Below are 24,041 nucleotides of genomic sequence, written 5' to 3' on the forward strand. Positions count from 1 at the left end.
TTATTATTTCAGGTGTGGTGATGATCCTCAAGGTCCCCAATCACATTACCTCAGTAAAGTGATCCACCTCAATCTGGCTTGGTTCCCCCTTTCCAGACATCAGCATTAGCTTGTTCTGCAGATCTCTCAGGTCTTCTAAGGAGTAGTTGCGCATCTGATCTTCCTCCTGGTGCTCTGGGATCTGCAGCTTCAGAGCAGTGTCTAAACACAGCTATTGAAGAAAACAACCATGGACAAGATCCAATATAAGAAGCATCAAAGTGCTTAGCATCAAAGGAAAGAGCTTACAGATATTTGTTAAACAATAGCAGAAAGAAATTGAAAACCTTGTACGAGTACAAACATAGACAGCAGTGTTGAGCGATTAGTGCCTTCTGAGGTCGGTAATCGCTCAACACTACTAGACAGTAACTCCTTAATAACAAAGATAAATCTTCCAACAAACTAATATAAACAAATCTTTTAATTGTTAATAAACACAGTAACCTTCCTAATTTGATTGAACATACCTTCTTCTGGTTTTGTGCACTGATAATGTAGATGCCTCTTGTGTTGATGGATGTGGCCAATGATAGAGAAGAGAGTTCCACAGAACCATGGCTGTCCTTCACCGTTTTCAGCCACTCCAAATGACGTGCAGTGTCCCGCTGCAATCAGGGAGGAAACAATTGTGAATATGGTTTTCAAGCATTATTTCTGTAGCTCAGTCTGTAGAGCATGGCGCTTGCAATGACGGGATTTGTGGGTTCGATTCCCGTGGTCCACCCGTAAGTTAAAAAAAAAAAATGATGGACGCACGACTGAGTCGCTTTGGATAAAAGCTATCTGCTAAATATATTACATTACATATTATATCATGTCCAGTAAATGGTGTTCTGCAAAAAGAACACAATTCTGAAAGTGTAGTGCTGAAGAGCCATTATTTACAATGTTGAAATACAGGCCTCAGTCCTTCAGGTTTGACAAGCTTTTCCCCAGAATGTTAAATATGTCATAATTATCATAACATCTAACCAGCTTATTTGGTATGTTGCTGTCATTTCCAAGCGCCTTCCACAGTTTTGTCAAAGCCTCCTTGAAGGCATGAAAGTCGGCATCTGGTGGAAGCCCATAGAGCATGGAGGAGTAACCAAGAACAGCATCGTGGAAACAGGCTACACGGTCCACATCCAAGTCGTTCTCTCCGGCGGAGATGGAGGCCAGGTCAACAAACACTTTCAGCTCGTTGATATCTGCAACAGCAAAGAAAAACTGTTTAAGTTCGTTATGGGAAACCCTGACTAGTTGGCTACTACTGGTGATGCTCTTTTTCTGCCTTGCCTTCTGGTATGACCTCACCTTCAAGAGCTTCTTTGACCCATTTGACAAAGTTTATCCACAGTCCGAGCTCTCGAAGACACCGTCTGCGAGGTTCTGTGATGTCCTCAAGATCCTTCTTGATCTCCAGCAAATTGTCATCAATGCGATTCAGACTCTCTTCCTTAAAGTCCTCAGTGTTCTGGAAACATCATAATAATTTATATGAATAGACTATAGCAATGCTACACTCTTAGAAAACAGGCTTCCAAAATGGTTCTTCGCTGTCCCCATAGGAGAACCATTTTTGGGTTCCAGGTAGAACCATTTTGGGGTTCCAGGTAGAACCCTCTGTGGAAAGGGTTCTACATTAAACCCAAAAGTGTTCTATAAAGGGTTATCATATGGGAAAAGCCGAATAACCTTTTAAGGTTCTGGATAGCACCTTTTTTTCTTCTAAGAGTGTAGAAATGCTTAATATATTGAACCAAGATCACTTTTGTGAAGTGATAATTTTTCCAACTCACCATATCTAGCAGTGTCTGTAGTACTTTGAAGTCCCCTTGAGGACAGATAGTCTCTCTGACATCCATAATGACCTTGGCCGATTCCAATGCTAGATGAAGTTCATGGTATTGTTGGATTTGCTGGACTCTGCTCTTGATCCATCTTCCATCATCAGCTGAGTTGATCCTGCACATTATCTTCAGATCTTTGTCCATGTCTTTGTACTTGTCTTTGTAGGCTTCAAAGATACTATCCACCTCCTCCAATGATATCGTACCAGATCTCAAACTCTCATAGATGCTCCTGTAATTATCGTTGCAACTCTGGAATATTTCGCTGTGGATCAGATCGAGAGTGTACACTTCTGTCTCCCTCTCAGGCTTTGGTTCTGTCTCATCTGTGTCAAGTTGGTTTTGTGAAAGCTCTTTGGCTTGGTTCTCCCAACACATAGTGAAAATGTAGCTGTCCCTGATAGCACGTAGGCTAGATGCCATCTGCCTGGTGTCATCACACAGGTTGAAGTATGTGACCACCCCAGTTACATTAGAGGAGTCATGGTCAAGTCTGTGAACTTCCATGAAATCATCCAGCGTCATCTGATCTATGTTCTCTTGGTTTTTGCGCTGCAGCTCTCTCACATCGACTGTGGATTAATATGGCATTTATTGAGAACCTTAACCATGAGTGTTATGTCAAGTCATAGGGCTACAATTTCCTCAAGCAAAAGAAATGCACGCAATGAACAAAATAACTATAACAATCCAAAAATTCATGGTGAGTTGTGCATTCTATAACTGAATCACACAGTTTTCTTAAACTGTGGTTAAATATAATCGTCTCCTTCTCAGGGAAATAATTCGCACATATCGGTCACTGGCGTAGCACACAGCCCCGCAGCCCCCACAAGGCAGGGGGGGCCACGAGCTTTGGGGGGCCCCGGAGGTCGCCCAGATAGCATATGAACACGTCATAAGTCATGACATTAAAAAATATATATATATTACAAGAAATAAGCTTTTAAAATTACATCATTTTCTCAGCCTCATGGCAAAATGTGTAGATTGGCAGGAAATTAGCTCAGGGATTCTTGAAAGTCGAGGTCAATCCTTATTTTTATTGTTGAAAAAAAAATACTTTGTTGCATTATTTGAGCTTTACATCTTGGGGAAATTATATATTATTATAAATTATATAAGGGAAAATATTTATTTGGGGGAATTTTCAAAATACTTTCAATATTATTTATTACATTTCCATGTCAGCTCTATGCCTGGAAATGCCCTGATCCGAAGCAAAGGATCCCAATTTCAAACTCTCTAAAAACAGTGTTTGAAATCAAATAAAAACAGCTGCAGGGGGGCCCAGAGTGAAAAAGTTTGGGAACCCCTGGTGTAGAGAATCATTATACCATCTAAACCGCTTTGAGATATCTTCTCCATAACCAAAAATATTATATTTTCATCTGTTTGAAGCTGGTGTACAAAACCAGAAGTAAAACACGCAAAAACTAAAGTTAAGAACGGGAAGCATAGAAATAGCGTACATAGAACAGATCCACCACTTCTAAAAAAGTTGCTGCATGGTCAATCCGACATCTGTGTTGACCGTGCAGCATTTACGGTTTATGTCCTCTGTATAAAGTCAGGGCATTCATACTTCTTGCGCTTTGCTGAGCAGCGCAGAGCGGTTGTGAAGGAATCCCTCCGTATTGTTACAACATTTTAGAGGCGCACGGCGATGCGGTACGGAACACAATTTGGCCTCTGCGTGCCTCCGGAGGCTTTTTCTATTTTTTTTTTTTACTGTGAATGAAAAAGAAAAATGTAATATTTGTCAACTCCATGAAACATTAACTCAGTCAGATTTTGGTCTAACTTCAACTCGGTGCTGAAAGATCTGATAGAATGATTATGTTTTCATTGGGTATTTTCCATATTTTACAAATATTTGTATTGAACTTTTGTTTTTAGAGGCAAGAATATGTCGGTTTAGAGCATCTGTTGTCAACTCCCCTAAAAATAGATTTCTTTGTCAATATTCTGAAAAATAAAATCATTGTAATCACTGTTCTGCAACATATGCGGAAACAATTGAAGTATTTGCTGTGCTAGACGTAAGGGGAAATGTTTGCTTTATGTTCTACATTTTTAAAAACATGACAAAATGCTAACAAAATGAGCCCTGGAGCATTATATAGTGCTATAAAACAAAAACAAAATAAGTTTGGAGATTTGTATTGAATTTGTTTTACATCTAATGTTAAAATTAAACAATCAAGGCCTTTAAACACTTGCTGGACAATAATTGTAAAAATGTAATGCCTGACAATAGTTGACATAAATCCAGTTTAGCTGCATTTTATGAAATAAATATACAGTATATAAATAGGTTGTTCCTTTACATGGTGTATTAGTTGATACTTTGGCCTATCAAATATATATTTCAAATGTTGTTCATATTAATTAAGACAAATATTTGTGGAAAGAAAGTTTTTCAAGAATCCCTGAACTCTAAAACAGCAACATTGTCCCTCAGCCTCATGGCAAAATTTGAAAAATAGAGATACATTTTTCTCTGGTGGACATTCCTGCAGTCAGCATGCCAATTGCACACCCCTCAAAACTTGGAGACATCTGTGGCATTGTGTTGTGTGACAAAACGGCACATTTTAGAATGGACTTTTATTGTCCCTAGCACAAGGTGCACCTGTGTAATGATCATGCTGTTTAATCAGCTTCTTAATATGCCACACCTATCAGGTGGATGAATTATCTTGGCAAATAGGAAATGCTCACTAATAGGGATGTAAACAAATTTGTGCACAACATTTGAGAAAAATAAGCAATTTGTGCTTATGGAACATTTCTGTGAACTTTTATTTCAGCTCATGAAACATGGGACTAATACTTTACATGTTGCATGCTCAGACCTTGTGATATGCCACTGTTGTTTTGCGTGAGGAAAATGTTGCAAATACTTAAACAAATATCATAAGCTCTTAAGAAATATATAGAGTTGAAAACATTGAACTCACTTTTGAGATGTTCCTGGAGTTTTTGGCAAAATATGAGGAGGCCTTCAACCACCATCTTGTCATTGACGATAGCCTCCACTTCCTCCTCTCTCCATCTCAGTAATCGTTTCATGGCGTCCCCGTCCTGACAACGACCGTCATCACACAGGTCATCTGTTTTTGAAAAAATACTGACGTCAACACACATCCTACAGTTTGAGATCTTCTTTTTCCATTTGGAGTGAAACAATATTAACTGTATATATATTTTTTTACTGTTGACTTTTCCCAGAACAATCACCTATCTTCAGCAACTGAGTGAATTCTGTTTTTCTTTCAAGGATTTGATTGAGAGTCTGGATCTGGATATTCCCGTAGATGAATTTCTTTGCGACAGAACAGAACGCAGAGCTTGCCACTCCCATCCGCTCTTTAGCTTCATCTGTCAACCGGTTAATCAACGCTCCATTTGCACCTGAAAGTAGACAAAAGTGTCAATTGTGGGTAGAAAGAAAATGGGGGGGGGGGATATGATCTTACTCAAACACAAGGCTCTGAATGCAAAGGCTCAGGATGCAATAAAGGCAGGTATGTGTTCTTTTCTTTTTTGTATATGTTGCAATGCAATGCATGTATACTATATGCACCTTGTACTTGGAAGATGCTTATGGCCATAGGCCAGCTGAGAAGGTGCTTCATCACCAACTCCTCGCCCTCGACGTACTGTCCATCGCCATTTTGGGGCCAGGACTTCAGGACTATCACAGACATCAGCTTCTCAAACTTGTTGAAGTCATGTTTCTTCAACAGCTCACGAAGATTAGATTTGTCCTGATAATGAAAAGTGGTAAGACACAATCCAACATCGAAACCATTCCAACTTTTTAAAATAGGATGAAGCATTTACTGTCATACATACGCACTTCAAATACATTTTATCATTCGAGGTACATACAGTATCATAAAAAAATGTAATCTTGCCTGGCAAATGGCGGTGACTGCCTCCAAGGCACATTTCTCCAGAGAGTTACACAAATAGAGACTTGTCTTGCCCACTTCCTCGATCTTGTCACAGTAGATTTGAATCTGATGCATGGGCTTCTCCTGAAGGACACACACGATCAACAGTTTTTACTTTCACATTAGTACAAATGGCTATTATTTTGTTAAAGGGGCAATCGAAAACTACAGTGCAGTCACCCCGCCACGTGTTTTGGTACAGCTACGGTGTGGGGCTGGAGAAATATAACCACTTTTAATTTCATAGACAGGTCTATCAATGAGATCAAAATCATAGTTTTAACTATGTTTGAATTACATTGTCTACAAGCTTGTATTTTTTTGGTTCTGATGGAGAATGACAGTTGAACTAAGCGTATGATTAAAGGGAAAGGTCAGTCGTACAACTGAATGCATTCAACTGAAATCTGTCTTCTGCATTTAACCAAACACCTCTGAATCAGAGAGGTGCGGGGGGGCTGCCATAATTGACATCCACAGCAACCGAGGAACAGTGGGTTAACTGCCTTGCTCAGTGGCAGAATGTCAGCTCGGCGATTCGATCTATCAACCTTTCAGTTACTGGCCCAACACTCTAACCTCTAGGCTACCTGCCACCCCATTAATTCCTTGAAAAAGTATGTACCAATCCCGGATTTAAATATGTTTAAAAATGTATTTAAAGCATAATCAATACCTTTTTTAGTTTTCCTTCAAAATCATTCAAGAAAGTACTTCTCCATAGTTCAGTGAATTCTTCATTCCCAAACGTGACTGAGATCAACTTTTTCCAGACCTAGAGAAAATAACCTTAATGATTAATCTCTCTGATTGTCAAACAATCACTGTACACATCAAAATGCTATGCTAATGTAAAATCATTTTGACTGATTCTTCTGACGAGGATTTAAAACTGCACAGGTTATTGCTTGGACTTTAACTTCAAGCCATACATTCCTACCTTAATCTCATTCTTTGAGGTAAAATAGGACCCATGGTTAACCGATTTGCTTGGGAATGCTTTTCGCCGCCAGTCCCTCATTGTTCGAAGTGTCTCCTCCAGAACTTCGTTTTCCTTACTTTTCACTGACTGTTGAACCAAGACATTGATCAAATTGAGTTATTAACAATATAATAATAGTAATATTGTAATTGTGCAGAACAGCACTCATATTTTTCTCTGATACCTAATTTAAAAGGTATTTGCATTTCAACCACTTTTACTAAGAAGTGTGCTGAAATAAAGCAATACAAAAATATTTGAATATGAACAAGTTGAGAATTACTGAAATATCCATTATGTTATTTGAATTAGTCTATCAGAAATATTGTGTTGTACTCAATCACATGGACATGAACAGCAAAAGATATTCAGAACTGCCAGATATTCAGAAAGCAAAATGTTTTCCATTCACATAGGGTGTACCTGTGGATGGGAGCTTCCGGAAGTTTCTGCAATCAGACTGACCAGATGCAGGCAGTTCAGTGGAAGATCACAGCGGTCTGAATCAGTGTCCTTACAGATTGTCCCCAGAACACTCACAGCTGTTTTCAAGCAACATTCTCTATATCTGTTATCACTGATAACAAACAAAAAAAGATTAATGTGTGAGGTTAAGGAACATTACAGGATGTTCTGTAACGGTATGCTCTGTAACTGCATGTAAATCAAATTATTTATAACACAATATATTAAGGAATGTAATTTTCAATTGTTGGCTGTTCTCTAGATGTAACATAGGTCTCTATAGTAAAAATATAATTTCTTTACCTGAAGTGTTGTCCAGTGATTTTGTCGATGAGATGTGACAGTAACTTTCCCACTGGTTCCTAGATAAATTATATATTGTTGTTATGTACAGTATATCACAACTTAATCTTTAACACACTCTGAATAGCATTGTTAAGGAGAACATCACCATTCTCACAGTTAACAAAAGTTGAATTCAACCGAGGACACATACCACATAATCAGAGTAATACATTCCAGACTTGACTGGAAGACTGAACTGGAGACAACGAAGAGTGTCCAAGACACCCACATGGATGACTGATATAAAGCTCATCAAGTCTTCCAACTGTAGCAGACTCATCCAGGAGGGCACAAGTAGGTGATCCACCTCCACCAGGTGTTTGTGTTCTGTCATGACCTTCATCAGGCCCCTGGATTCACAGTCAAGAGTCTCGTTAAGATTGTAAGACATTGACATAGACAACAAAATAATTACAGTGAGAAAAAAGGTGTCCCGATGTGAAATCAGAAATCATCAAATTCCATTTGAACTCCAAGTAAACTAATCAACAAACTAAAAATCTACAACAACAAAAAATACATTCCTTTGATCCATACCTTGTGTCTCTGTAGGAGTCTTTTATTTTGATCCCTTTAAGCCCTGCCCAGGTGGTAAACGGTGGGTCCATGGTGGGTGGAACGGGCTCAAAGGGCTTGCTGTCCCCTCGAAGCAGATGCAGGAGAGGGATGACCAAGATCCAGCTCACAACACGCCCCTCTCTTGCAACGTTGCATAGCGACTTAACTTCCTCTGCAACACTAGATGTATACAAATAACCACATATTAGCTTGACATTCATAATAACCTCCGGATTTCAAGGTTAACTGACTAAAAGACAATGAACATATACCTAATATGCTTGGGTAGGCCTTGGGTGAAGTCTGTCCAGTAAGCAAGGAAATCATCTCTTGGCTTTTTTGGCAGGCAGAGCAGCTGACAAAGATGAGAGAGTTGACTTCCGTTGTCCTCTTTTAATCGGTACTTGTTGTACACAATCAGGATAATAATTCCTGCTTTCAGTGGGTCTGAGAGGAAAACCTCATGCTTTTCTCTGCCCTTTTGGGACTGAGGATCTAGGTTCTCCTCCATGAAGTCTTTCATGAGTTTTTTCACCTGAGGGAATAAGTGGAAATAAAAATCCCTCAACATATTACTTCGCAGTTGAAACATAATTACTTTCTATGGCCTCACATTTTTTTTAAAGACAGACTTACATTTTACAACGGGGAAACTATTTTGTGTTTGTGTGTGCGTACGCATGTTTCATTTTGTTGACTGTACACACAAATATGACAACTATAGATTTAAAGTCCTGAGCGGTTTCATTAATTCAATTACATCTACAATGCCTATAGAAAGTCTACTAGCCCCCCCCCCCCCCCGATTCAAATTGACATAATTATTTCAGTTAACGATCTACACAAAACACTTTGTAATTTCAAACTGGAAGAAAAATTCTTACATCTTTTAAAGAATTAATGAAAATAAAACACTAATATACCTTGATTAGATAAGTATTCTTCCCCCCCAAGTCAACACGTTAGAAACACCTTATTAGCTAAGTCTCACACCTGTATTGCTCTGTCAAGGTGTTGGGGATCGTGGCTAGCCAGCAATTTTCAAGTCAATTGCCATACATTTTCAAGCAGATTTACACTTTATTTATTTTACCTTTATTTAACTAGGCAAGTCAGTTAAGAACAAATTCTTATTTTCAATGACAGCCTAGGAACAGGGGGTTAACTGCCTGTTCAGGGGCAGAACAACAGATTTGTACCTTGTCAGCTAGGGGATTTGAACTTGCAACCTTCCGGTTACTAGTCCAACGCTCTATGCTCTACACTGAACAAAAATGTAAAGTGTTGGTCCCATTTTTCATGAGCTGAAATAAATGATCCCGGAAATATTCCATATGCTCAAAAATCTTGTTTATCAACCCCTCCCCAAAAAATGGCACAAATTTGTTTACATCTCTGTTAGTGAGCATTTCTCCTTTGCCAAAATTATCCATCCACCTGACAGGTGTGGCATATCAAGAAGCTGATTAAACATCATGACCATTACACAGGTGCACCTTGTGCTGGGGACAATAAAAGGCCACTATAAAATGTGCCGTTGTGTCACAACACAATGTCACAGAACAACGCCACAGATGTCTTAAGTTTTGGGAGCATGCAATTGGCATGCTGACTCCAGGAATGTCCACCAGAGTGGAATTCATGTTGATGTTGCACGAACAAAGAATTTCTGCACAAATTGCCAGAAACGGTCTCAGGGAAGCTCATCTGCATACTCTTCGTCCTCACCAGCGTCTTGACGTAACTGCAGTTTGGTGTCATAACCGACTTCAGTGGACAAATGCTGCCCTTCAATGGCCACGCTGGAGAAGTGTGCTCTTCACGGATGAATCCCGATTTCAACGGTTTGCTGTTGTGAACAGAGTGACCCATGGTGGCGGTGGGGTTATGTTAAGGGCAGGCATAAGCAACAAACACAATTGCATTTTATCGATGGCCATTTCGATGCAGAGATATCGCCATCGCCTCATGTTTCAGCATGATAATGCACGGCCCCATGTCGCAAGGATCTACCCAATTTCTGGAAGCTGAAAATGTCCCCGTTCTTCCATGGCCTGCGTACTCACCAGACATGTCGATCCAGAGCATCGGAAAAATGCTCAAAGAGTGACATGTACAACAGCGTGCTCCAGTTCCCGCCAATATCCAGCAACTTTGCACAGCCATTGAAGGGGAGTGGGGACAACATTCCACAGGCCACAATCAACAGCCTGATCAACTCTATGCGAAGGAGATGTCACGCTGCACGAGGCAAATAGGGCTCACACCAGATACTGTGTAGTTAAATTAATATGTAAATTGTTATTTTCACTTTGACATTACCAAGTATTTTGTGTAGATCAATAAAAAAAAAAAATTTTTTTTTTAAATCTATTTCAATCCCACTTTGTAACGCAACAAAATGTGAAAAAAGTTCAGGAAGTATAGACTTTCTATAAGCACGATACATGCAATGCAGCATTCTATCGATGTCCAATTTAAATATACCTGATCTTCTCCAAACGATAATTGCCATGGTGTCTTTCCACCGTCATAGACACAGGGATAGCTGTATGTGGAGAAGAATTGCTGAAGCTGGGAAAAGAAACTCCTCACATTCACTTCAGTCCAGGTTCTCAGAAGATCAAATATGCCTTCCAACATCACCTTTCCAGCCAGCTGTCTTCCCTTTACTAAGTTGCTATTGATGTTATCCCACCACTGAAACATGTTTGTAACACGTGACAAAACGTCTTGTTTTGGTTCTGGATATATGACATCGTCATACTGGTGCCATTCCCCTTAAGAGAAAGAATATCACCGTTTTGTTAAAATACACTCCAACTTATTTTATTTGGACACTAGCTAAAAAGTTTAATTTGGCTCTATATTCCAGCATTTTGGATATGAGGCCAAATGTTTTGTATATGAGGCGACAGTACAGAATGTCACCTTTATTTATTTACAAGTACCAGTCAAAAGATTGGACACACGTACTAATTCAAGGGTTTTTCTTTATTTTTTACTATTTTCTACATTGTAGAATAATAGTGAAGACATCAAAACTATGAAATAACACATATCGAATCATGTAGTAACCAAAAAAGTTAACAAATCAAAATATATTTTAGATTCTTCAAAATAGCCACACCTTGCCTTGATGACAGCTTTGCACAACCAGCTTCATGAGGAATACTTTTCCAACAGTCTTGAAGGAGTTCCCACATATGCTGAGCACTTGTTGGCTGCTTTTCCTTCACTCTGCTGTTGAACTCACCCCAAATCATCTCAATTGGGTTGAGGTTGGGTGATTGTGGAGGCCAGGTCATTTGATGCAGCACTCCATCATTCTCCTTCTTGGTCAAATAGCCTCTACACAGCCTGGAGGTGTGTTGGGTCATTGTCCTGTTGAAAAACAAATAATAGTCCCACTAAGCACAAACCAGATGGGATGGGGTATGGCTGCAGAATGCTGTGGTAGCCATGCTAGTTAAGTGTGCCTTGAATTCTAAATAAATCACACAGTGTCACCAGCAAAGCACTCCACTCCACACTTCCTACCCATGCTTCACGGTGGGAACCACACGTGTTGGAAACAAAAATCTCACATTTGGACTCATCAGACCAAAGGACAGATTTCCACCGATCTAATGTCCATTGCTCGTGTTTCTTGGCCCAAGAAAGTATCTTCCTATTGGTGTCCTCTAGTAGTGGTTTCATTGTAGCAAATCGACCATAAAGGCCTGATTCAAGCAGCCTCCTCTGAACAGTTGATGTTGAGGTGTGTCTGTTACTTGAACTCTGTTAAGCATTTATTTGGGCTGCAATTTCTGAGGTGCAGTTCCTGTGGCAGGCCTCATGAGAGCGACTGCACATTAATTCTCCGGATTGACTGACATTCATGTCATAAAAAAATGATGGACGGTCGTTTCTCTTTGATCCCGAGTGGCGCAGCGTTCTAAGGCACTGCATCTCAGTGCTAGAGGCGTCACTAACGACCCTGGTTCAATTCCAGGCTGTGTCACAACCGGCCGTGATTGGGAGTCCCATAGGGCGGCGTACAATTGGCCCAGCGTCGTCCGGGTTAGGCCGTCACTGTAAATAAGAATTTGTTCTTAACCGACTTGCCTAGTTAAATAAAGGTTAAATTAAAAAACTATTGAGCTGTTCTTGCCATAATATGGACTTGGTATTTTACCAAATAGGACTATCTTCTGTGTACCAACCCTACCTTTTCTAAACAACAGATTTGCTCAAACACATTAAGGAAGAAAGAAATTCCACAAATGAACTTTTAACAAGGCACAACTGTTAATTGAAATGCATTCCAGGTGACTACCTCATGAAGCTGGTTGAGAGAATGCCAAGAGTGTGCAAAGCTGTCATCAAGGCAAAGTGTGGCTACTTTGAACACTTTTTTGGTTACTACATGATCCCATATGTGTTATTTCATAGTTTTGATGTCTTCACTATTATTCTACAATGTAGAAAATAACAGATTTTGCAATTTTCTAACAAATTTCATGCAATTCTACTCATTTTGCCACTAAATAATTTCGACCATGATAGATGGCCGCTAAACTATCTTAGCAAGACATTTGTTTTTGCTGACATTGGCTAATTGACTGACTATCAGTGACTGCCATAAGAGAAGAACTGCTGATACACAACCACATTTCAAAATTGCACCTTGTGTATTCTACTATTTTCACTTGCATCAGTAAATTGAGACCCCGACTGAATTCCTCCCCAAATAAGTTTAGGATATATATCCAAGGGACTTCAAAAGGGGCTGCAGGCCGGCAGTTGCCCACCCCTGGTCTAACCTTATCTCAACAAAAATGTGTTGGAATTGCAAGTGCAGTATTTGGAATTAGACACTCAACTGTACCTTCATGTGTCAAAAGATCTTGATTGATGGACAGGCACCTGTTGACAATATACCTGGAGTTTGTCTGGTAGATGTGCTCATATGTACCGTGATCATAGTGCTTCCCATTCCACTTACTATAAACAAAATATTTATAGGGTATGGAGCGAATTTCAATCTTACTCCTGTCGGGAATCACCATTCGTCCTGCAACAAGGACTCTATCTTTCCCCAAATCTCTGTGTAAACAACAGAAAATATGTGACTAAATATCATGTTGATATAAGTTGAATGAAGATAATGTACAACTAGTCTAAACATCCATCTTGAAATTGTTATCAGTTAAAAAGGTTATACTTTTTATCAATGACAGTGAGGTATTTCAGTAATGTATTCAGGGTATACTAATATCCTTCTACACACAATTACATTATTTGAATTAAAGACCATACCGGGTGACAAACATTTCTAGGCCATCTATGTCCCAAGATCCAAAAAGACTTCCAGATCTTAAGAATATCCGGTCAGTTGAGTTCAGTTTGAAGTCTTTGGAAATGACAGCATGGAAATAGATGGTGAGGTCATCACTCCTAGGGACCTGTTGTGTTCTTGGTGGCCTTTTTGGAAGAAAAGTAACCAGAGAAAATGTTTAATTTAATTTCCAAAATCTAATTGATCATGATAACATTCAACACTAAGTTATTTCAATTTACATGATCAACTTTTTCTGCTGTTAAATGTTATGATATTCTGGCACCCAAAACATACTGGGTCCAAGATAGTTACACTAGTCTTAGATGGTTGTTCCCTCCCAACACTGGGTCCAGGAAAGTTGCACTTGTCCTTCCCAATGTTGCTTAACCCATGGCCAAAGAAGACATAAAATAACAAAATTCTTCAAATTCAAACATGTTACAATTGGCACTGGGACTACTGGTTGGTGAAGATTAAACTGTAACAGGAAACATACACTTAAACATAAGACTGATTCACTCTACTGCTTACAGCTGAGGAGGCAGTGGCTGATGTTGGAAGCAGTCTTCATTACGTTGGTTCGGAGGCAGATCTTTCCCTGCAACTGTGGCGTCAATAGTAGATGTCTTGGATGCATCTCCGCCACCCGTATTACTCAGCTTCGCTGGTTCCTTGTTTGGCTTGGAAGTCTCTTGCCTTGATTCTTGAGGCTTGTCACCAGCCTAATTATTATGTTCAAGAATGTTACAGTACAACAAAAACACAGTTCATTCCACATGCTGAATAATAACAGAATAGAAATATTTGTATTACCTCTGCCTTGTGGGATCCAAAAACAAAGTTCTGTGAGTTTGCTTCATTTTTCCTGCTCTGGTCTCTGTAGTTACTGGCGCCAATCCCTTGCCCCCTGGACAGATCTCCCGTCTCCTGAGAGGTCCCCACCAGAACGTCTTTATATGACTGCCCTACTGATTGACTTGGACCTGAGGCAGGTTCTGTTCTGTTCTGATCTTTTCTCTTAGATGTCTTCTCAGGCACCTCCTGTGTTACTGAGGGTGCTGGACTAGCAGATTGTGTTTGACTAGTGTTTGGCTCATCTGTTGGGTCAGAACCCCTCTGATCACCAAGGGATACTTGGGATTGGTCAACACACTTCTTTGAGTTTGCTTCATTTGTGATATTCTCATCGGTCTGGTTACTAGAGGTCTTCAGTTCATTCAGAACTCTAACCTCTGTGTTGCCTTCACCATCAAGGCTTTTTGATGGCTCCGTTGACCCGTGTGATGTCCCCTTCAGGTCTTCCTCATCCAAGAGTTTACTGGCTGGTTGAGTTGGGTCTGAGGCACGTCCTCCTGTGTTCTGATCAGCTGTCTCGGGTGTAGATGAGGCCTGTGTGACTGATGTAGGACTAGGTTGGTTTGGCTCATTCACTGGTGCGTCTACGTTTGCCTTCGATGGACCCTTGGCCTGGTCTTCTGGCAGTGTCTGGTGTGGGGATGGGTTTGGAGAGGCTATAGGCATGGTTGGAGGGCCAGCAGGTCTGGCGGTGTTGACAGGAGGGCCAGTAGGTGTGGCAGTGTTGACAGGAGGGCCAGTAGGTGTGGCAGTGTTGACAGGAGGGCCAGTAGGTGTGGCAGTGTTGACAGGAGGGCCAGTAGGTGTGGCAGTGTTGACAGGAGGGCCAGTAGGTGTGGCGGTGTTGACAGGAGGGCCAGTAGGTGTGGCGTGTTGACAGGAGGGCCAGTAGGTGTGGCGGTGTTGACAGGAGGGCCAGTAGGTGTGGCGGTGTTGACAGGAGGGCCAGTAGGTGTGGCGGTGTTGACAGGAGGGTCAGTAGGTGTGGCGGTGTTGACAGGAGGGCCAGTAGGTGTGGCGGTGTTGACAGGAGGGCCAGTAGGTGTGGCGGTGTTGACAGGAGGGTCAGTAGGTGTGGCGGTGTTGACAGGAGGGCCAGTAGGTGTGGCGGTGTTGACAGGAGGGTCAGTAGGTGTGGCGGTGTTGACAGGAGGGCCAGTAGGTGTGGCGGTGTTGACAGGAGGGTCATCCACCGCTGAAGTAGAGCGCTCACTGCCAGACAACTCATCTTTCTCTTGACGTGTGTCAGTGCTCAGCTCAATAGCGCTGGAAGAGCCTCCACTCTATGAACAATGTATACAAAAATGAAGCCTTTTAACACATAAATCATTTAGGATCAGCATTTCTGATTCATAAGCCCTGCCCATTAAAGTGTTCCCATTCCATGCTAATTTCACTGGGTTCCCTTGACTTAAAAACCCACGTCTGGTCACATCCTAATGGCACAAATTGAAAGTGCGACTGGTTCTGTTTTTTATTTGACCTTTATTTTACTAGGCAAGTCAGTTAAGAACAAATTCTTATTTTCAATGACGGCCTAGGAACAGTGGGTTAACTGCCTGTTCAGGGGCAGAACGACAGATGTTGTACCTTGTCAGCTCAGGGATTTGAACTTGCAACCTTTCGGTTACTAGTCCAATGCTCTAACCACTAGGCTACCCTGCTGCCCCAAATATAGTTTAAACAAACATATAATTGTAAATCTCTTATCGCCTCATAATAATGATACTCTGACTTAACGACAGATGTTGAGTCATTTAAAAAGAGGTTACAAAAAAACGAAATATTAGAAGCCTTTTTAATAAGATGACATTATAAAAAGGCGTATGAATCCTCATAACAGGAAATGAAACAACATACCCGTCTGCTTTAAGTAAAGTGTTACCGCATTTTGAACTACCGGTATGTAAAACAATCCTGACTCTGCATATGCTCTATATTCTAGTGGAGATTTGGGACCTTTTTCTTGACATTGCCCCCTGGTTCTTCACTGGAGTGTTTCGTAGGCGCGTCGGTCTTGTTCCCTGCCGACGTCAGTGGCGCAGCCTCCTTCTGGGGCTCTGCTTCACGGACCACAGATGTTTGATGCTCTGAAGTGGTCCCACCTGACATGGAGGGTAAAGTCATTTAGATCCACATTAACTACGTGTGATAGAGACATGCAAACCATTCTGACCTTTTACGGATTTGCTTCCTTGTCCTGGACAATGCTGTATACATAGGGCCTTTCTGGGTAAGGTCACGTGATCAGAAGCAGCTCCTGCATGGGTGTGCATGCTGAAACGGGATCCTTGGGGGCTTCCAATTCGGACATCACCCCATTAAAGTTGAAATGCAAAACGGTTAAGGTGATATTCTGACTTAATGGCAGCAATTGTGAGTAATTTAAAAACAAGTTTAGGGTAAGGTTAAGGGTAGGGGTTAAGGTTAAGGTTAGGGTTTAGGGTAGGGACATCCCAAGGATACGGGATGCATACTCCTGGCAGCAGTGGTTCTCAAACTCATGGCCGGCATTATGGGTGGGCCTTAGGGGGCCTGGCCTGCCCTATATCTACCTCCTGGTCCATCCCAAAAAATGTATAATAATAATGAGATATATGTTTAGGCATAACACTGCTTTATGTATGGTATAGGCCATTTAATGTTTAAATTAACTCAAAAAAATTATTGTATTGTTAAATTAAATATGGCTCAGGTAATTATCACTGACAGGGTTTGAGATCGATGATATGCATCATGAAGTCACGTCTCTTTTTACCGACAGTTCAAATTAGCAGCGGGTGGAGCGTTAGTTAAACACAACAGTGTTCCTCTGTGATCAGTAACCTTGGTTACCTTCAAAATGGATATTAGACATTGGTTTAAAAAGAATGCATCATCATCTGCAACAAGGGGCGCTGAAACTCCACTCGTCAAAACCACTGCTTAGTTGCTGGCGATCATGGCAATGCGGCTAGCCCTCAGAGTTCATTTTATTATTACCATAATGTTTCTTAGGACAAATGAATAACGGATTTCTTTGTGATTGCGTATATTCAATGGATTTATTAAAATAACTGGTAAGCGCACGGTGTGATAAATACCACTTTTTTGACAGCGGTTCCACACAGTCGGTGACACAAGTTATTTGTATGTTATTCTGTTGTTATTCCGCTATATGATTGTATTACATTATATTAAATATTACTATAACTATAGGGGTGTGTTGACTGTGATCAGCGCAGGGGAATATAAGTGTGTATAGTCAGTTTAATGAACAAAATAAGAACTTTTGATTTAATTTCCATGGCGCAGCCTAGGCTGCACAGACAAGCAACATAGTTGAACTCAAAATATTCCCAATTTTTATTTTATATTAAGTCTTATGTTTCTTAGGACCTGCCTAAACTAAAGAATGGGTTTCTTTGTGATATAGTGTGTATATATATATATATATGGATTTATTCAAATAGACGCCTATCCACATCGCACACTCGTCAAAGGTGGTGCCGGCATGCACATGGGAGGTATAAAAGCCTTATGTCGGTGTAACGTATACGCTGGGAGTCGGAAAGCGAGTGCAGGTGGTGAGTTTAATAAAGGGAACATCGAACAATATAACAAAACACGAGTAGAGTATAAACATGAAACATAAAACTGAACTAATACTGCCTGGGGAAAGAACCAAAGGGAGTGACAGATATAGGAGAAGTAATCATAGAAGTGATGGAGTCCAGGTGAGTCTCATGTGGCACAGGTGCGCGTAACGATGGTGGCAGGTGTGCGTAATAATGATTAAACTGGTGACGTCGACCGGCGGAGAGGGGGAGCGGGAGTAGACGTGACAGTACCCCCTCTCTGACGCACGGCTCCAGACGCAGGGGGCGCCGACCAGAGGAACAGTCCCGAGGACCAAGCAGGTCGCCTCGAGCAGGCAGAGACGCGGGAGCCTGTTGAGCCGGCTGAGGCGCGGGAGCCTGTCGAGCAGGCAGATGCGGGAGCCTGTTGAGCCAGCTGAGGCGCGGGAGCCTGCTGAGGCATTGCCGGTAGCTTCGACAATGTAAGTCTAACGAGCCAACCGAGGCCTGAGAACCTGACGAGCCGGCTGAGGCGCGGGAGCCTGGAGCCTGCTGAGGCATTCCCGGTAGCTTTGACAATGGAAGCCTGACGAGCCTGCTGAGGCATCCCCGGTGCTGCGATAGTGGCCCTTGGACCCGATGTCACCAGAAAGAAAATAATAAATCCCTGTTGCTTCCATTTGTTGAGGCAGTATTCTGTAATGTATACGCTGGGAGTTGGAAAGCAAGTGCAGGTGTTGAGTTCAATAATAAACGGAACATCGAACAATATAACAAACATGAGTAGCGTATAAACATGAAACACAAACTGAACTAATACTGGGTGTAATAATAAGTAAACTGGTGATAACGAGCGCCAGAGGGGGAGAGGAAGTAGACTCGACAGTCAGCAAGAATGTGGTAAAAACGGGCCTGTTCTTTTTTAAAACATTTTGTGAAGTAGGAAGATGTATAGAGGCAATTCTATATTGGATGCTTCCCAATCTATTTAATTACTCTCTGAATTCATCTAGCCTTGGTCTGCAAATGCGAACAAAGATGTGCATTAGCCTATTATAAAGAGATATCAATATGAACAGCTTAGAGGAGTGTTGTTAGTAAAAGCATTCAAATTTCATTGAAATCTTACTGTATTTAGCTATTTCATGCAGTAGGCCATGCATGATACAAATATCACGGCGCTGGAGTTAAGAGATCAATGTAGGGTTAATGAGGAAGCCTAGTGATCGTCAACAGGCCACGTCAACACGTGGAACATGGTCCTGGTTATGGATGATGTTATCACAGGTTTTAAATGCTCTATAACAATTTAAATTTGAATTCAAACCCAACCCATTTGTATGAATTGTATTTTTACATCTCCTTAAAGGAGGCTGGGGCCCGACCATGGAGTTTAAATGCCTGACCAACTGATTTGCTCTGGCGCAGGACCTGCTCAAACTTGTGGGGCCGGGACCCTTTTTTTGTGATAGGAAATTAACCCCCTCTCATAATAGGAACAAAACTCAAGTGAGATAAATATTGCCTACAAGGAGTTTTACTATGACTTCTGCAGTGCTTAGCCAGATAAACCATGTCTCAGGGATTTGGGAAAGAACGTTTTAAAGCCCCGCCTCTTGGCATTAGAGAGAAAATTAGGTAGTTTCAAGCTAATTTCCTGCAATTCTTTAGGTTTTGTCATTTGGCAGAGAAATTGTACATGCCGTCAAATCAAAGGCACTCGATATAAATTTGTTTTTGACTCAAATTAAAACGTGTCATTTTGTCACTTTCATGAGGTTGGAGTAATAACATGTTCGACTACTTAAGACCTTAAAGATTTTGAGAAAATGAACAAGTAAGGAATAATGTTTCTTATCTCTTATTTACTTCTCAAACCCCAAATCAAGGCCTGGTCTGCTTGGTCTGTTTCACAAGTGTCCCCTGGTCTAGTGTCCCCTGGCCTGCTTGGTCTGTTTCACAAGCGTCCCCTGGTCTGCCTGGTCTGTTTCACAAGCGTCCCCTGGTCTGCTTGGTCTGTTTCAAGCGTCCCCTGGTCTGCCTGGTCTGTTTCACAAGCGTCACCTGGTCTGTTTCACAAGTGTCCCCTGGTCTGCTTGGTCTGTTTCACAAGCGTCCCCTGGTCTGCTTGGTCTGTTTCACAAGCGTCCCCTGGTCTGTTGGTCTGTGTCCCCTGGTCTGCTGGTCTGTTTCACAAGTGTCCCCTGGTCTGCTTGGTCTGTTTCACAAGCGTCCCCTGGTCTAGTGTCCCCTGGTCTGCTTGGTCTGTTTCACAAGTGTTCCCTGGTCTGCTTGGTCTGTTTCACAAGCGTCCCCTGGTCTGCTTGGTCTGTTTCACAAGCTTCCCCGGAAGTCTTGCAACGTTGTGCCTCTGGGTTGTGCCTGTGAGCCTCCCAGGCCCATGTTTTGCCCAGGGTTAAGAACTAAGTACTGTGGATACCATTATCCTTGTGAGCCTCCCAGGTCCATGTTGCCCAGGGTTAAGAACATACATTGTAGACAAATAATTTTACATTGTATTTTATTACACCCTCTATATTTATTCCACGAATACCTTGGCCAAAATGTGTTTAATCATTTGTTGTTAGTAATATTTACTTCTGAAATTAAAATGTAAAAAATATTTTGTCAATTATTTTGTTGATATATTTTTAATCTGGCCATGGATCCCTTGAAGTACGGACCACACTTTGAGAACCCTTGCTGTACGGAGTATGCTGTTTTAAATTCAGCATTTTAAATAGAATAACATTCTACAAAATATAAATCGCAACACGTAAAGTGTTGGACCCATGTTTCATGAGCTGAAATAAAAGATCCCAGAAATGTTTCATACGCACAAAAAATATATTTCTCTCAAATGTTGTGCCCAAATTTGTGTACATCTGTTAGTGAACATTTCTCCCTTACCAAGATAATACGACCTGACAGGTGTGGCACCTGACTGGTGTGGCATATCAAGAAGCTGATTAAACAGTATGATCAATACACATGTCCACCTTGTGCTGGGGACAATAAAAGGCCAATCTAAAATGTGCAGTTCTCTCACACAACACAATGCCACATGCTTACTAAAGGAATTTGGCCGTACGTCCAACCGGCCTCAAAACTGCAGACCACATGTTGGGTGGGCGAGCGGTTTGCTGATGTTAACGTTGCGAACACAGTGCCCCATGGTGGCAGTGGGATTTATGGTATGGGCAGACATAAGCTATGGACAACGAACACAATTGCATTTTATCGATGGCAATTTGAATGCAGAGATACCGTGAGGAGATCCTGAGGCCCATTGTCGTGCCATTCATCCACCGTCTCATGCTTCAGCATGGTAGGGCACAGCCCCATGTTGCAAGAATCTGTACACAATTCCTGGAAGCTGAAAATGTCCCAGTTTTTCCACGGCCTTCAAACTCACCAGACATGTCACACATTGAGCATGTTTGGAATGCTCTGGATCGACGTGTACCAGAGTTCCAGTTCCCCTCCAAAATCCAGCAACTTCACATAGCCATTGAAGCCGAGTGGGACAATATTCCACAGGCCACAAGCAACAGCCTGATCAACTCTATGCGAAGGAGATATGTTGCACTGCATTAGGCAAATGGTGATCACACCAGATACTGACTGGTTTTCTGATCCACGCCCATACCTTCAAAAAAAAGTATGTGACCAACAGATGCATATCTGTATTCCCAGTTATGTGAAATCCATAGATTAGGGCCTAATGAATTTATTTCAGTTGACTTATATGAACTTTAACTCAGTAAAATCTTTGAAATTGTTGCATGTTGCGTTTATATTTTTGTTCAGTATAATAAAACAACAATAATTAACCTAGCCTACCAGCCTGGTCTCATAGACTAGACGTAATATAGTAAATGTAAATCTGAGTACTCAAATTGGTATGTTATGTTACGTTTGCTATGGTTACATAAGACAGAACTTTACTTAAGGCAAAATCTAGTAGGGTCTAGCAACCCAAAGGTTGCACGTTTGAATCTCATCATGGACAACTTTAGCATTTTAGCTAATAAGTAACTTTGGAACTACTTTGCAACTACTTAGCATGTTTGGTAACTCTTCCCCTAAACATAACCTGAACCCCTAACCCGAACCCCTTGCTTAGCTAACGTTAGCCACCTACCTAATGTTAGCCACTTAGCTAATTTTTGCATTAGCCACCTAGCTAATGTTAGCTACAACAAATTGGGAATTCATAACATATCATACGTTTAGCAAATTCATAAGGTATTGCAATTTGTAACATATCATATGAAATGGATGATGGACAGCCGTAAATTAATACACACCATATGAAACATAAAGTATCATTTCATTTCATCCCATTTTACGTTTACTATGTTACATCTACCCCTGAGTCCAGGTTGAGCCTACTAAAATGGTGCGGTTGCATAACATCTAGTTAATCTAGCCTGTTATAATGCATAGTCTAATGCTGGGCATACACTACACAACTTCTAAATTCTTAACAACTTGGACATGTTTACATTTCCCGATTTACTTGTCCCAAATCTTTCATTCCATCCATCCTCAACCCCAGCACGTGGGTGCTAACGTGATTCCCTAGTTGATCCTGCCCCGAGTTTCTCAGTTGTCATAGGAAAAAAATGCAGACGCAAACAGTGAGCATATAAACAGCGAAATGGTTCCAATCGTTTTTACACCATTCACTTTTCCCATGTTGGATTTTGATAACACTTAAAAGGGCTCGGTTTCATGTAGGCTAACATTGGCATGACGTTTTGATAAACATGAAAATCTCTTTCGGAAACGGTGACATTTATCAATATATCCCAAGACAGTTCACAGAATTCTAAATGTAAAGAAATGTAGCCAATTTCTTCATTATTACATTTAGCAAACATTAGATGGTTAATCCAGACATTCTTACCTTTACCTCAATTTGACAGTCTCGTTCAGATCATCATGGCATTTGTAGTTCTTTATGATAGCCACATTAGCAGCTAATTAGAATTTCATTTGTTGGGGCTAAATACAGGCAAATATATTGATAAAAGTCATCTTGTCCGTGAGAGATTTACACGGTTATCAAATAGTCACACCAGGGTATGCCTTCATGAAAAACAGCCCTTGTGTTTGGTGTTTCTAAAAATCCCTCTTGGGAAAAATGAATGGTGGAAAATGATTGGAGCCATTTCCCTGTTTGACCGCTAGGTTTTATGGGTATTATGACTCATACTGTGGTGCTCTATTTGGCTGCCAGAGCCAGTCTACCCCTGAAAATAACATATAGCCCTTGGACCTTAACGAGCAACGGGCATCTTGGGCTAAGTGTAAGCACCCAAATATGATAGCTTTATTCCCCGCCATTCATATATTACATACTTGAAAATAGTATTAAATAAAATATATATATATATTACCTGTGGTGCAAATTTGAGCAGCTAACCTCAATCCGCATTCACTGCAAAACTTTGACGATTTTTCCACTTGGTGACCACAGCCAGGACACTTCATCTTGATGTAGCCGATCTGTTTGCAATCAAAAACACGCCATCATTACAAACCATTCATATGATTCAGCAGCCTGATCAGCATACTTTCACTTTCAATTAGCCAACGCCTCATCGAAAGTTATGGTTGGGCTCATGGCTTTCCAAAGTAGGCTACCGCTCTAGTTAGCCTATGAAAAACTACTTACAATGAATATTGAGGTAACTGATTTGGAATTCATTTCTATGACCTGCAAATCTGTATAAAACAGTTTCTCACTTTCCTATCGAGACAACGAGGATTTGACCAAACTAGACTACTTGTGAACAAGGATTTGTTTTTGATCATCAGTTTTACCCCCAAGATAATAATCAACGAGTCATGTTAACACCTGCTGCGCCACAACTTTAACATAATTTCGACAAAACACAAAACAATTTAAATATTTTGCCCAATAATATTGAAACATACAGAAAGATACATTCACCTTGTACATGTTAATTTGTTCGATTGTCACCCAATAAGCATCGTCTTACCGTTTTGTCGACTCTTCTTCTTCGACTCTGTCTGTGTCAATACTGAAAGTCTATCGAAGATATGGACATGTTGTACTGTACATTCTGATAACTTTCGTTTTGCTGAGAA

At 41.0% G+C, this 24,041-nt stretch overlaps 1 protein-coding gene across 1 annotated transcript in view; it reads right to left on the reverse strand.

Moving 5' to 3' along the window:
* Positions 1 to 24,041, reverse strand: part of LOC115101604 (E3 ubiquitin-protein ligase rnf213-alpha-like) — a 58,993-nt gene extending 34,952 nt beyond the window's left edge. Inside the window, 25 exon segments of the mRNA XM_065005959.1 lie at positions 50 to 211; positions 510 to 647; positions 1,015 to 1,232; positions 1,339 to 1,498; positions 1,824 to 2,446; positions 4,838 to 4,990; positions 5,118 to 5,291; positions 5,464 to 5,647; positions 5,798 to 5,920; positions 6,513 to 6,611; positions 6,777 to 6,905; positions 7,242 to 7,395; positions 7,587 to 7,645; positions 7,780 to 7,978; positions 8,166 to 8,366; positions 8,459 to 8,721; positions 10,674 to 10,966; positions 13,057 to 13,274; positions 13,488 to 13,652; positions 14,041 to 14,231; positions 14,323 to 15,233; positions 15,236 to 15,647; positions 16,324 to 16,469; positions 23,327 to 23,435; positions 23,933 to 24,041. Coding sequence (XP_064862031.1) covers positions 50 to 211; positions 510 to 647; positions 1,015 to 1,232; positions 1,339 to 1,498; positions 1,824 to 2,446; positions 4,838 to 4,990; positions 5,118 to 5,291; positions 5,464 to 5,647; positions 5,798 to 5,920; positions 6,513 to 6,611; positions 6,777 to 6,905; positions 7,242 to 7,395; positions 7,587 to 7,645; positions 7,780 to 7,978; positions 8,166 to 8,366; positions 8,459 to 8,721; positions 10,674 to 10,966; positions 13,057 to 13,274; positions 13,488 to 13,652; positions 14,041 to 14,231; positions 14,323 to 15,233; positions 15,236 to 15,647; positions 16,324 to 16,469; positions 23,327 to 23,420 — 5,469 coding nt within the window. The 5' untranslated portion in view covers positions 23,421 to 23,435; positions 23,933 to 24,041.

Source organism: Oncorhynchus nerka, linkage group LG20 (genome assembly GCF_034236695.1).
Source record: "Oncorhynchus nerka isolate Pitt River linkage group LG20, Oner_Uvic_2.0, whole genome shotgun sequence".
Lineage (NCBI taxonomy): Eukaryota > Metazoa > Chordata > Actinopteri > Salmoniformes > Salmonidae > Oncorhynchus > Oncorhynchus nerka.